The sequence below is a fragment of the Astyanax mexicanus genome, chromosome 2 (genome assembly GCF_023375975.1).
Source record: "Astyanax mexicanus isolate ESR-SI-001 chromosome 2, AstMex3_surface, whole genome shotgun sequence".
NCBI lineage: Eukaryota > Metazoa > Chordata > Actinopteri > Characiformes > Acestrorhamphidae > Astyanax > Astyanax mexicanus.
Window position 1 is genome coordinate 57,121,697 of NC_064409.1, and position 13,604 is coordinate 57,135,300.

Below are 13,604 nucleotides of genomic sequence, written 5' to 3' on the forward strand. Positions count from 1 at the left end.
TGGTTTTAATAAATCTTTGTTTTTTTATTATTCTATTTTTGTTTTCTTTTACTTCAGTGCTTTGGGATTAGTCACACTGTAATGTTTGCCTACTGTTTTTACCTGTCAGAAACTGTATTAAACATTTTGTAATACTGCAGATGTTCTGTACTTTATTCTATAAATTCTGAACTGAAACGCAGGGCCAAATTTGCATTCTACAACATTTAAAGTACAAATGTGTTTTTTTAAATTTTTTTTTTTAGAAAATGTAATGATAGTTCTGAACTATTATATTTAATCATTACAGAATATCCTCATTGGTCCCCACTAATGTGCTACATGTCACAGAACAGGAACTTGTATCATATCCCTTGACTTTTTGCACGTCATGAAAGCTAATGATATGCGTAAACTGAATATTAATGTGATTTATGCCAAAAGCCATTGGTCATAATCACCACCCATTGCACTGTTCACTGCGGGTTTTAATGCACACAGCTTCAGAAATGGAATGTCTCATCCATCTGATACCCACTATTAGATGGAAAGAATCAAATAATTTTACTTTAATTTCTATTTTGCTGTAATGGTAAAATGGTACCAATTTTAAAGTGGTACAGGGCAGCAAACTCTTAATACTTATTTGGGCAGGAGTTTAGAGTGATTTGAGGAGTGTTCACAAAACCTGACCCCCCCCCGGTAGCTGTGTGAGTGATTGAAAAGAAGGGAGAGGGGGGCTGTGGTGGGTGCGAGGTTTTTCACTACAAAGCTAAGGTGGAACCGGAGGGTATACAGCTCTGGAAAAAAATAAGAGACCACTTCAGTTTCTGAATCAGTTTCTCTGATTTTGCCATTTAGAGGTATAAGTTTGAGTAAAATGAACATTGTTGTTTTATTCTAGAAACTACAAACAACATTCCAAATAAAAATATTGTCATTTAGAGTGTTTATTTGCAGAAAATGAGAAATGACTGAAATAAAAAAATAATGCAAAGTAATAAATACCTATTCTTAAAGTTTTAAGAGTTCAGAAATCAATATTTGGTGGAATAACCCTGGTGTTAATCACAGCATCTTGGCATGTTCTCCTCCACCAGTCTTACACACTGCTTTTGGGTAACTTTATGCCACTCCTGGTGCAAAAATGCAAGCAGTTCAGCTTGGTTTGATGACTTCCTCTTGATTATATTCCAATTTTGGTAAAATTAAAGAAACTCATCATTTTTAAGTGGTCTCTTATTTGTTTCCCAGAGCTGAATATGTGGCTAGGGAGGAGAAGTTCAGGTAAGGTGTGGTTCATCTTTTAAACTGTTATTTCATTTTTATAACAAAGGTTCTTGTATGAAATGTGAAATTGGCAGGTTTACATTTTATCTTAGGAATATTTTGTACATTGTATATTTACAAGAAGCTTGTACTGATATTTTTACTTAATTGGTATCAAATGAAAGTCACATAATGTCTACTATTCCATGTACATAAACATTTCTAACCAGTATGAAAGATTGAGATTAACAGTTTAAAGCTTAACACCGATTGAACATAAATAAATGAATGAGACTAGTCTTGTGTGACCAGTTTGCTATTTTTAGTGTGCTGAATTACTTTCATGTATTATTTGTAAACTATTCTGATGACACATTTGAGCAGTATAAACCACGGTAATAGAGTCTGTAACTACCATTGACAGCTTATTGTAGAGTATAAAAATACAGGTCATTATTATTGTTTTATAGACTAAAGTGTAGCTATGTCTGCAGCTAACTGTTTGAAACAGTTTGGAACAGTTTATTTAATTGATAACCATAGTATATAAACCTTTTAAAATACTACATATAAATAAAGAAAAGCTATGAACACACATTTAAAAATACATATGAACACATATCAAGAGTAATAAGTTATATTACACAGTTCATTTCAGTATAGTTCCTTTTTTAATATTGAGTAATGACTGACCATGAACTGCTTTGTACCTTAAATAAGCCTCCAAGCATTTTATAGCAATATCGTCCACTTCTGGGTCAAACTTATTGGCGAAGAGGTGTTTCTGTCTCACAATCCATTTGATGTCCCCTGCACCATAAACGCACACTGCATGTCTGTGAGCCCCAGTGCACGGTGGGTACGGTGCTCCTTTCCTCAAGTCCCCTTCAAGATAACTCCACTTCACCAGTCTTGCAATGGCCAGCATGTCTGACTCGTCATACTTGCCGTTGGGTGGATTGGATCCAGGCATGTTGGGCATTCTCTGTAGTGTAGCCCACATGTGCTCATCTGGACTGTATGTGTCTTTCTCCCATTCCATGAAGTTCAGGATCTCAGGACTGCTGAACATGTGCTCCACAAACTCTCGAGAGACGACAAAGTAAGCGTTTCCAGTGAACATTGGGGATTTGATGGGTGGATCTGTCTTCTTAATGCTTGTCCGAATGACAGAAGTAGTAACATTATGCTGGTACACCCAGCGCTGCTTTTTGTAGTCATTAGTGGCCTCAGACTCCATGCTGTTCCTCCCGTTAAGCTGCTTCAGGGTTCGAACCATCTCTGCATTGGTTTTGATGGGGAAATCTGCACCACAAGTGTTGAGCAGATACCTCCACTGCACTGACGACTTGAGGAGGTCTTGCATGCAGTTGATGTCGGCTTGAACTCGAGACCAGGAGGCGTAGACCACACTCTCCAATTTGCTGGCCACAAACACATTGGGCAGACAAGATGTGATAGCCTTCACAGCCTCCATAAATTCCTTGGACGACTTCGTGTCCACGTGGACACAGTAGATGTTCTGAGGAGAGTAAATGGCACGCAGGAGCCTCTCAAACATCTCAATCTTCTCATGAATCACCATGGAGAAGGCGATGGGGAAGTCTCTTTCCTCTATGCTCAAAGGCGTTGTTAGAAAGCCTCGTTCACTGATGTAAGCTGGACAGTCCTTGGTTGCACTCAGGTAGTAAGACTCCGTTAGGAGTGAAGTCCTTTTCTTAGAAGCAAGGAGCTTACTGAAGTAAAGGTTGTCCACTCCATCCATGTCTCCTTGGATGATGGCTGAACAAGCATGTAACTCCGCTCTGTCCTGCTTTATCAAGTGTGACATGTTCAGTTGCCCTCTCCGACTGCAGTCGTTTCTGCCATGACTGGTGAAAATCAAATAAGTCACTGAAAAACTGATAAAAATGTAGGAGACATTCCTCAGGATCTTCTTCAGGTTACATGCCATTTCTTGGCCACACTCAACCCAAGAATTAGTCGCAAGAATTAGTAGTTACTGCAAGCATGAGGAAACTGACACCAGTGAGTGTGACACTGCACTGAACAGTTCAGTTCAGAACTAAATAATGGGGAAGCACAGTAAAATCTGATAGCACACCAGTCACTCGTGCAAGAGAGGGATGGACTGCATGGAGTTGCGTAGTAAATGTTCACACAATGAAGGTGTGGCTTTCTCCTTTGAAGAAATGAAAGTATATTTGTCTTAGAAGAACAAAGGGCTGCTTTTTTAGCAAACATCTTTTTTCAATAAGGAGAGAAAACCTGAGAAAATAAATGTAAAAAGCTTGTCTGTATGAAATTAGGGCAGAAATGACTGAAATTCAATGAAATTCAATCTTCTGTATTAACAAGGAAACTATGATTTATATATCAGGATAACCCATAGAAGAAGCAACTGAAAATAGTAAGCATTGTATAGATTCCAATTATTAATATGTAATACATTTAATCATAAATGAAAACTTGGAAACAGTAAAAATAACCATACATTTTAGAATACCTAAAAAGTATTGCCATACAGAAAAATAAATCAATACAAGTAACAATCAAAAAATGAAACACACAAAACAATAATAACATGTAAGACAATGAAAAATAAGTAAGTACATTAGAATTGATAAATATAAATGATAATAAAAATCGTTTTCTAGCAGGTGGTGTGGTTAATCTGATGAAGCCCATACATGACATATAATAAGAAGCTTTTAAAACATTCTTTAAGACTTTTTTAAAGAACTGCTCCCCATTTGCAACCATTTTAAAGAAACAAGAGGTTAATTCAATGTAACTGCAACTGCAAATCTCAGTTTTATACATTTTACTCCCCTTACAATACTGAATACTGAACAATACTGGTCAAAGTTTGTATAAAAAAGTTAAAACCTCAAAACTGTACAAGCAGGTGTCACTGCTTATCACTGTCTGTTTTTGTTTTTGCCTTATTTTCTAACATTGTAGCTTCTCTGTACACTGTGGTAATAATTCTGAATGAAATGCTCTAAACCTACTTGTACAGTTCTGTAAAGGCCTTTGGAGACTTTCACCATTATTGGACAGTGACTTTACACAGCTCATGTCTAATCTGTCTTTCTGTTGTCTGTTTTTGACATACTGAGAAGAACTGATATACAAATTTACCTTTAAAGATACTGAGGATCTGACATCACTTTTTTTTTTACAAAGGTTGCAAAATGTGAACTTTTTTTATCTTTACTGAGCGTAATAAAGACTGTGCTGACTGGTTACTGGGTGAGGCCTGACTGAACATTTGACGTCGTCCAATATTTCTGCCCTTCGTCTAAGAGCTGCACCTTAAATCAACATTGCACTATATTGGGTTCTGTAATATAGAATACCTTATGTCATCACTGTAGTCTATAGCAAAAACCACAATACAAACATTTAACTGAGTTAGTATATCTAGTAATGTTCTTCTCTGGGCTTGTTGACCTTCCTGTCCAGTACATACATGTTTGAGTTTTATTTGATCTAAAATGCCTGTTTATAGTGTGCTATTAAAAATCTATATTTTATGCAGTTAAAGGACAGTTAAATGACATTGGTAATCTAAGTGGGTTTTTATTTTATTTTTTTTTATATATTTTGCTTTTTTTCCCCCATTTTCTCCCCAGTTTACACAGCCAGTTACCAAACCCACTTATTAGGACGCCCCCTATCACTAGTGATGCCCCAACACTAGGAGGGTGAACACTAGCACATGCCTCCTCAGATACATGTGAAGTCAGCCACCGCCTCTTTTCGAACTGCTGTTATCTTGTGAGTGGGGCTGAACACTGGCCAGTGTTCTCATGTCAATGATGGAATACATAATTGTGGGAAGGCATTGCCACCCACAGTGCACTGCATAGTGGGCATTGATCGTGAGCAGTGATTGGTCCACTGGCTAGAATTTTTGGAGGAGACAGCAACTCTAAATCACATCCACGTTCAATGCAGGAGCCCCCAAACACATACCCTGAAGGTTAGTGCAGGGATATGGCAAAAGTCTTGGAATGGAATATTATTTCCTGTCCCGTGACCTGTGGCATGTCAGTGCATGTTTTACATTCATTTTTTTTTAACTTCCCATAAGACAGTAGTTCTCATACAAAAGCAATCAATGGCAATCACACCAAACTCAACAAGGTTTGACACAATTTGCTGTTTTAATACATTTCTTAAAAACGGTATTCTCAAAGGATTCTTTGATTTTTTACAACGTTAAAAATGACTTACATAATATATACAAAATGTAATGTTAATATTACAGTCTACAGTCAGTTTTAACTGACAATATATTGCTATTCTCAAACATAAAAAGCTATATCATATGTGTTACTTATACATACAGCACAATATATATTTCAATAAAAAGTATCTGAAAAAGTATCAAAAACAATATTCTAAAAACATTAATTTCACTGAATACAAAAGAATTGAGAAGATAATAAAGCAATAAAACACACAGTATGGCTTGTGTGTGTTTTCAAAGTGTTTTTTTTTAAGTGTCAGTTTTTTAATTCAGTGTGTTTTCTTTAGTAGCAGCAAGATGTGTAAACTCCCACTAGGCTCTGCTAAGGTGTGTGTTCTCGTTAGCCTCCTCCTCTTCTTCCACCTCCTCTTCCTCAGTGTCGGCCTTGTAATTGAAGCTGCAGCGGCGGTAGATGGATCCGTCTCGGCAGGTGTACACCACGTCCGCCTCGTCCCCGCTGTCGTCTGGCTCGGGCACACCGTGAGGCATGGGCCGGGGGTCAGGCCTGGCAGCCCCACTCAGTCTCTCATAGCTCCGCCTCCAGCACAGCCTCTTCCTGGCACGGGCTCGCACCAGGGCAAAAACAGCCAGTGCCAAAACTACAGCCAGACAGACAGACGCGGGCACGGCTGCAGAAGAATGGTGAAACATCTGAGACTTCAGATTCACCTCGTCACTCTCAGTCTGGCTTTCTGCTGGCATGGGAGCCTCCAAGCACAGAGCTGTAAAAAGAGAGAGAGCATGTCTTTAGGGAGTTATAGAAATATTTTGTGTCTCAGCCAGGCTCTAATGCTATATAATCATGACATTAGTACAAAAGTATGCATGAAGGTCCAGATTCCAGTACCTCCTGAAACCCATGCCACACCTGCATTGCTAGCGATTGCGATATATGAAACTGATATGCACTAACAATCTCATTTTCACCTCCACCCTGAGCCTTGTATTTTTTACATTTAACTGTAAGTGCCTGACTGCCACTAATCTTGCACATACAGCTTTAAAATAACGAGTTTCTTTGATTTTACCAAATTGAAAACCTCAAGAGGAAAAATCAAGAGGGAGATGGATGGTCACAAGCCATCAAAACAAACTGCTTGAATTTTTGTTATCCAAAAGCAGTGTGTAAAACTGGTGGAGGAGAACATGCCAAGATGCATAAAACTGTAATTAAAAAACAGGTTTATTTCACCAAATATTGATTATTATTGGAAGCTCTGCATCTTTTTTGTTATTTCAGCCATGTCTTATTTTCTGCAAATAAATGCTCTAAATTACAAAGTTTTTATTTGGAATTTGGGTTTTTTTTTTCACTACTTTATAGAATAAAACAACAATGTTTATTAGACTCAAACATATACCTATAAATAGCAAAACCAGAGAAACTGATTTAGAAACTGAAGTGGTCTCTTAAATTTTTCCAGAGTTGTATGTCTGGTGAGATTTTTTAGGCTTAATTAGCTTTCTATTAGAACAGCAAAATCTAATGTCATTATTCAAAATTAAACATTATGAGTAACATAGATTATTCCGTAATAACGATGCAGGTAAAGGTCTGTGATACATATTTGGCAGTAATTAAACAATATTTTTTTTGGATTACTGGAAAGAAAGGAAATAAAAAGAAAGTGTTCTTGTAAGCTGTGTAAGCGTTTTTTTTTTTACTAGCTGTGGTTCTTCATGTGACTTGGAGGAAGCACATGCTAGTCTTTACATCCTCATAACACTGCACAGGAAATTTGGCAGTGTTAAATCAACCCTTATTAGTGTTAAACTTTACACTCTCAGTTTTAAATTAACACTTATATTGTTGATTTAACACTGCCAAATTTCCTGTGTGGTAGCATCATGCAATACAGGAAGTCCAATGTGAATTTTAAAAATGCATGATATATGTAGAAAAAAATGGTATACAGCTCTGCTTACAACTGTGAATTAATAATAAATAAATAAATAAATAAATAAATAAATAATAATAAAAATAATAATAATGTTTTGTTGAGCTCTTTTAGTAAAGATTGCAGCTCAAAGCATTTCACAGATAGGAAAAGTCACATCATGATTTATGCATTTACCAGTTAAGTACAAACTAATTAATAGAAAACTGTCTTGACTAACCTGATGGTAAACATGCAGCAGGATGTTATTAAAGAGTTAGTGTTCAGAAAAAGATCCAAACTACTATGTTGTTTAATGATGCATGTACAATAAAAAGTAAAAAAGTAAAGAAAAACAAAAGTAAAGCAAATTTTAAACCCACAGTGAATCTCATGAGTTTCTCTTTTATCCTAGACTGAGCTTCATTTTTATGTAACAGACAATTACACACTGTCAGTGTTGTGTCTTTATATTCCGAAACTGTGCTTTCACAATGATTAAGTGTGATTTTGCGTTTATTGTGTCCGATACACTATTTACACAGCACTTTGAAACTGTATCGGTTTAGTACATAGAGTCTTTTGGACATTTTAGTATAACGATGAAACTATCTTAGGAATTATCATGAGAGACCACTGTAGTCTCTCTCTTATGCCAATATTTGGTGTTCCATGTCTGAGCTGAATTTCTCTGTGTACATTTCTCTCCTGATCTTCACTGGACCCTCTGAATTACCTGATTCGTAATAAAAATAATGCTAGCTTTTAGCTGATGCTAAAGCTGATACTGAACTGACGTCACAGCCCAGCGGCTCAGAATGACACCTCAACACACACTTCAATTCAACCTCAGGGAACTCCGGTCATATATTTTACAGCATATTACAGCCTACCTGATTCAACTAATGAACTGACTGCCCTCACTGGGGCAAGCTGGGTGTGTTACAGCAGGAAATCACTAAAACAAACAGATCAGTGTTACTCCAGGACCATGCTTTAAAAGCTGTGTGAGACGAGTGCTATAAGCGTGTTTAACTACAGAAGTATATGATGTTCTATGTGTTACTCTATCGGTATGAGTAACAATCGAAGTAGCCAATCACCCTGGTTATGCTAGTTGTTTAGTACATTAAGCCATGTTAAACTTTTTTGCTTATAATAGGTTTCAGTGAGAAGAAAACCCTTGTTAAACCTTTCTACGTTAAGCATTTTAGAGTACTTTATTGTTTTCCTGTTGTAACACACACAGTTCGCTAGCTAGGTAGCTATACTGCTGTTTTGGAGGAAAGAGTGGACCTCTGTGTGAGAAATTGCAAGTGTGGTGTGAGAGCATGAGAATGAGAATAACATTATTGTGTTACTGTACAATATGATCAAACAGTTACCCACTATTTTTACTATTGTGTTTGTACACACCGAGTGAACTGTGACAGGTAAAGACTACTGCAAAACCTTGACAGACAGTACGAATTGCCAAAAAGTATACATATCCTAGACTTATATTTTTTACACGCTGCTGTTTAACCCCTTGCACTTCATAACATTCAGTAAACCCTAAGGATTGCTAATCAGTAAAAACATGAAAAGCAAAATTGCTGAATAGTTCCTAATTTATACTAGTAGTAATCAGTTGTGGTTCTGAGTAGATAATAATATAATTTATTGCAGTTATTACTGGGACAGGATAACATTTATAAAAAAAAATTATCATTAAAAGTCTAAAATGATTTTATGCTGCAAACTGAGTTTTAGCTTTTCCCACAAGTTGTTTCGTCTTTCCTAGAGACGGGTGTATCTCCAGGTGGCCAGTGACTAGTGTGATGTGTAAACCTGAGAGATTCCAAATCACCCTTCTCTGGAAGACAGTTCTATGTAAGATAACATCTGTTTAATATTTTTTACTTAGATCCAATGTCAACAAATGCATTACGTGACTATCTAAAAACTTCCAAAGAAGTGTGTGAACAATACACAAACATAACCCAAAAGCTAAATAAAAAACGTTTGTCTTATGTCCACATGAACTCCAGAACAAGGTTCTTAATTAAATATACTCTGTGCACAAGAGGCCATAATGTGTTTTTAGCTCAGTTTATGCAGGCTGGTTCCTGCAGGCTGGTTCCTGGTTCCTACTTCCTGTCTTGGTTTTTAGAGTGTATTTTAAAGGCGTGTGTGTGGTGTTTTGTGAGAATTAAACAAGAAAATGAGCACAAGTGTTTCCTAGAGATGTGAAGGAAATACTGTTCGCTAAAAATCTGCTCTATAGCATCAAAACTTAATTCAGTAGTGAGTTTAATTCCTTTTCTAAGGACGACTGGAACCTGCACGTTTTTCAAGATAATGATGCTTTTATCCCAAATATCCTATCTGCTGTTTCACTTAGCTTGGTAGATTTAAATACAAATTACAATTTAATATCACTTATAATATCCTTTAATAGAGTTTATCATTTAACAGAGTTGTTAGTATTTGTGTTTACAGAAAATAACCAAGCTGTTTTGGACATCAGAACCACCCTCCAGAACCAGAACCAGTCTTTAGCCCTGGTGGTACCCTGTGATATACATTTGAATGTGTCCTGCTGTAAAACACTCAGATTAAAGGAGAACTCCTGTGTAAAATGGACTTTGAGTGTATTAAAAAGTGATAAAAAGTACTTACTTTTGTTGAATATCCCTCCGCCATTCTCCCGCTGCTTTCTGAGATACGGTATTTTGTGCACTTTGCCCAAACAGGCATTAGAATGAGTGATACGATGCATCTCTTAAGCCGGCAGATAAACCACCTTTTACACCGTTATTCAGGATCAAATTAGCTCCGCACTTCATTGGAAGAATCCAGAGAGCCCTGACATATAAATCGATGCATTTTGAACTTCAAAACTGCATGAGAAGTTTATTAAAAGCCACTGTTTACAACTCGTAGCATGTCTTAAAATTAAGGTGTCAGTGCCTGGAGATTTACATTACATTACATTACATTACATTACATTTGGCAGACGCTTTTGTCCAAAGCGACTTACAATACTGAAGTGCAAATAATAGAAGAGGTTAAGTACAAAAATAATAGAAGTTAAAAATAAAGCATCTATAGATAGGGCCTTAAGGAGGTCAGAGGGAAATAATGGGATAGAGGAGTAGAGAAGAGGAAGAAGGAGATGAGGTTAGAATTAGTTAGTTTGTTAGAGGTGTTAGGAGAGTAAGTGCTCTTTGAAGAGCTCTGTCTTCAGGAGTTTCTTAAAGATAGCGAGAGATTCTCCTGATCTGGTAGTGGAAGGTAGTTTGTTCCACCATTGGGGAACTCTGTATGAGAACAGTCTGGATTGCTTTGTGTGAGTGTTTGGCAAAGCGAGGCGACGTTCATTGGAGGAGCGCAGCGGCCGGGAGGTAGCGTAAGCCTTCAGGAGCGAGTGCAGGTAGAAAGGAGCCTGTACTGTCATCACCTTGTAGGCGATTGTAAGCGCTTTGAATTTGATGCGAGCAGCAACCGGTAGCCAGTGGAGCTCAATGAGCAGCAGGGTGACATGTGCCCGTTTTGGTTGGTTGAAGACCAGACGTGCTGCTGCATTCTGAATCATCTGTAGTGGTTTTACTACACAGGCCGGGAGGCCAGTTAGTACGGCATTGCAGTAGTCGAGGCGTGAGATTACCACAGCTTGTACCAGGAGTTGGGTGGCCTGTTGCGTCAGAAACGGTCGATTTTTTTCGATGTTGTAAAGCGCAAAGCGGCAGGATCGAGCAACTGAGGCCACATGGTGCGTGAAGAGAAGCTGGTCATCAACCATGACACCCAGGTTCCTAGCAACCTTTGTCGGTGAGAGAGAGAGAGAGTCGATGGTTATGGCAAAGTTGTGTTGAATAGAAGGTTTTGCTGGTATGACCAGAAGTTCAGTCTTTGAGAGGTTTAGTTGGAGGTGATGTTCCTTCATCCATGCGGATATGTCTGAGAGACACTGTGATGTACACAGTTACCTATGTACACAGTGGCTTTTAGTAATTTTCTTGTTTCACTTATTCTAAAGCCTGTTTGAGCAAAGTGCACAAAACCTTGGATCTCAGAAAGCTGCAGGAGAACGACGGAGGGCTATTCAAAAAAGGTAAGTACTTTTTATCACATTTTAATATAGCAAAATTTAATTTCTCATCAGAGCTCTTCTTTAAATAAGTAAGCTGTTGTTTGATCAGATTAGATGGATCATGTCTGCATGAAGCAGGGGAGACACTATAATGTGCAGGGCAGTGTGTCAGGACCAGAGAAGGTAAATACTTCTTTAGATAGCTAAGCTAACTCCAGGCTGCTGCGTTTGGATATATGATTTCCCCAATGGCTTCTTGCACCCTAGAAAGTGCATGAATCAGATTCCAAGAGTAGTTTTATTTGCAGTTATATTGCACCTACTTTTCAATAGGGAAAAGTTCAATGTGTGTCTCTTGTAAAAACTGTGTATAAAACGTTACTGTTGCACGTCTACGCTCTCTTTACTATCCCGCAATAAATAAGCTGGTATAACGACTTGCTTCCATGTTATTTGAACAGAGTCTATTTGGTTCTCTTCCTTGGAAATTAACTGAACATTTAACAGTCATAGAAACAAGTGGAGTAACTTGGTCACACCTGTAGCAGAGTCACAGAGGCAGCAGTTTCTGGCCATCTCCTCAGGCCGACAGCAGGACACACAGCGGCTTTCCACAGCATGAAGACCGAAACCTGCGTGGCAGGTCAGGCATCGCTCAGGCCCAGCACCGGAGCAGTGCTTACAGGATTCATCACAGGGCTCACAAACCTCCTAGCACACGTCACAAAGAGGAACAGACACATGAGACCCAAAAGATACAAAATTCTAGGTATTTAGAGTAATAGTAGAATTTCATGTTGAACTATGATGACTAAACAGATTGGTCACTTTACCACAAAAACATATATATTCAGATGAATATATAGAGACTCAGGAGATAGAGACAATGTCACAAAAAGACCTTTATGATTACAGTAGCAAATGAAAAACATGAAATAAGCTTGTTGGAGCCTGCTGTTTACACATCCACCCAGACCCTCTTCCTTTAAATATGGACTAAATAAAATTTAAAACAAACAAATACAACAACTAAAACAATTAAAATTGCATAACACATGCAATTGTACTGTAGCAAAATTCACATTTATAGATTTTAATCCACAATATTGACAATGCCAGAAATCTGTCTTGTCACTAAATCTAAGACCACTACATTCTTCACTATTTATGATTTATTAGCTGTATGTTGGTATGATCTCTTATGCTATACCTGCCTAAATATTTTAATTGTGAAGATAGTGAGTTTATCTAAAATCACACCTGATCACTGTTTCTTTGTGTTTTGGGTCCTTTGCTAGATACAGTTTTCATGATAATGAAAGAAATCGATTTGTGAAAGTTATGACTGCATGCAGTGAGGCATCCTGAATATGGTACTGATGCCAACGCTACCATTCAGAGACAGCAGGGATCACTTTGTGGTAGCGGATTAGCAGGAGCTCAGCTAAAACTCAAAAATTCTAAAACTCTGACCTATCTTGGTGTATTGGCACAACATTGTTTAGATTGTTTGGTTACAAATGTCTTAAATCTCAACAGAAACCTGTACAATGTGCAAACAAACTTGTTACCAATACAGGATTAAAAATAACAGAATATATTAATAAAACAGGTGTCTTTGTTACCATTCATTGAATGAACTCAGAATTTATTTAATACTGGATCAAAGGCGAGGGTGAGTGCAGTAACAAAATTCTTGTATTGTTTAGTTCTTTCTGATTTAGTGATTTGTATGATTGCAGTGAGCAAAGACAGCTATCACAACTGGATGTTTTTACTGTACATTTATACCAACAGCTACATTTTGGTTCTCAACACCTAGACAACTCACTGCACACTCATCTTCTGGCGCCTGTTTACAATCAGTTTAATCACAACAAACTGGTAAAGAAGCTGTGGCTTGATAATAGAGGATTTCAGCAGTATCTCTCCTTCATCTCTAAAGGACACTCTTTCACAGTGGCAGACCTAAGTCTACAGCACCTGGCTCAGTTCTCATTAGTTTTTTACCACATCAACTATTAACTATTAGATTTTAAAGACAAGACCCAGGATCCACTATCTTGCTGTTGCCAAAAGAGCTAGTCTTTCCTTTGATGTCCTAAAACAGATATACTTGACTTTTAAACGCCCAATCCTTGAGTAT

At 37.6% G+C, this 13,604-nt stretch overlaps 2 protein-coding genes across 2 annotated transcripts in view; both read right to left on the bottom strand.

Moving 5' to 3' along the window:
• Nucleotides 1-911: 911 nt before the first annotated feature.
• On the bottom strand, nucleotides 912-3,407 carry gcnt3 (glucosaminyl (N-acetyl) transferase 3, mucin type). Its single transcript, XM_007246488.3, has one exon. The coding sequence runs from the start codon at nucleotides 3,200-3,202 to the stop codon at nucleotides 1,898-1,900; it is 1,305 nt and encodes a 434-aa protein (XP_007246550.2). The 5' UTR covers nucleotides 3,203-3,407; the 3' UTR covers nucleotides 912-1,897.
• A 1,994-nt stretch (nucleotides 3,408-5,401) lies between these two features.
• The window catches only part of LOC103024840 (proprotein convertase subtilisin/kexin type 5), a 42,668-nt gene continuing 34,465 nt past the window's right edge, over nucleotides 5,402-13,604 (bottom strand). The window contains exons 15-16 of the mRNA XM_022672206.2: nucleotides 11,998-12,169; nucleotides 5,402-6,228 (exon numbers count right to left, since the gene is read on the bottom strand). Of these exons, the coding sequence (XP_022527927.2) occupies nucleotides 5,819-6,228; nucleotides 11,998-12,169 (582 nt within the window). The 3' untranslated portion in view covers nucleotides 5,402-5,818. The remainder of the gene's footprint in view (nucleotides 6,229-11,997; nucleotides 12,170-13,604) is intronic.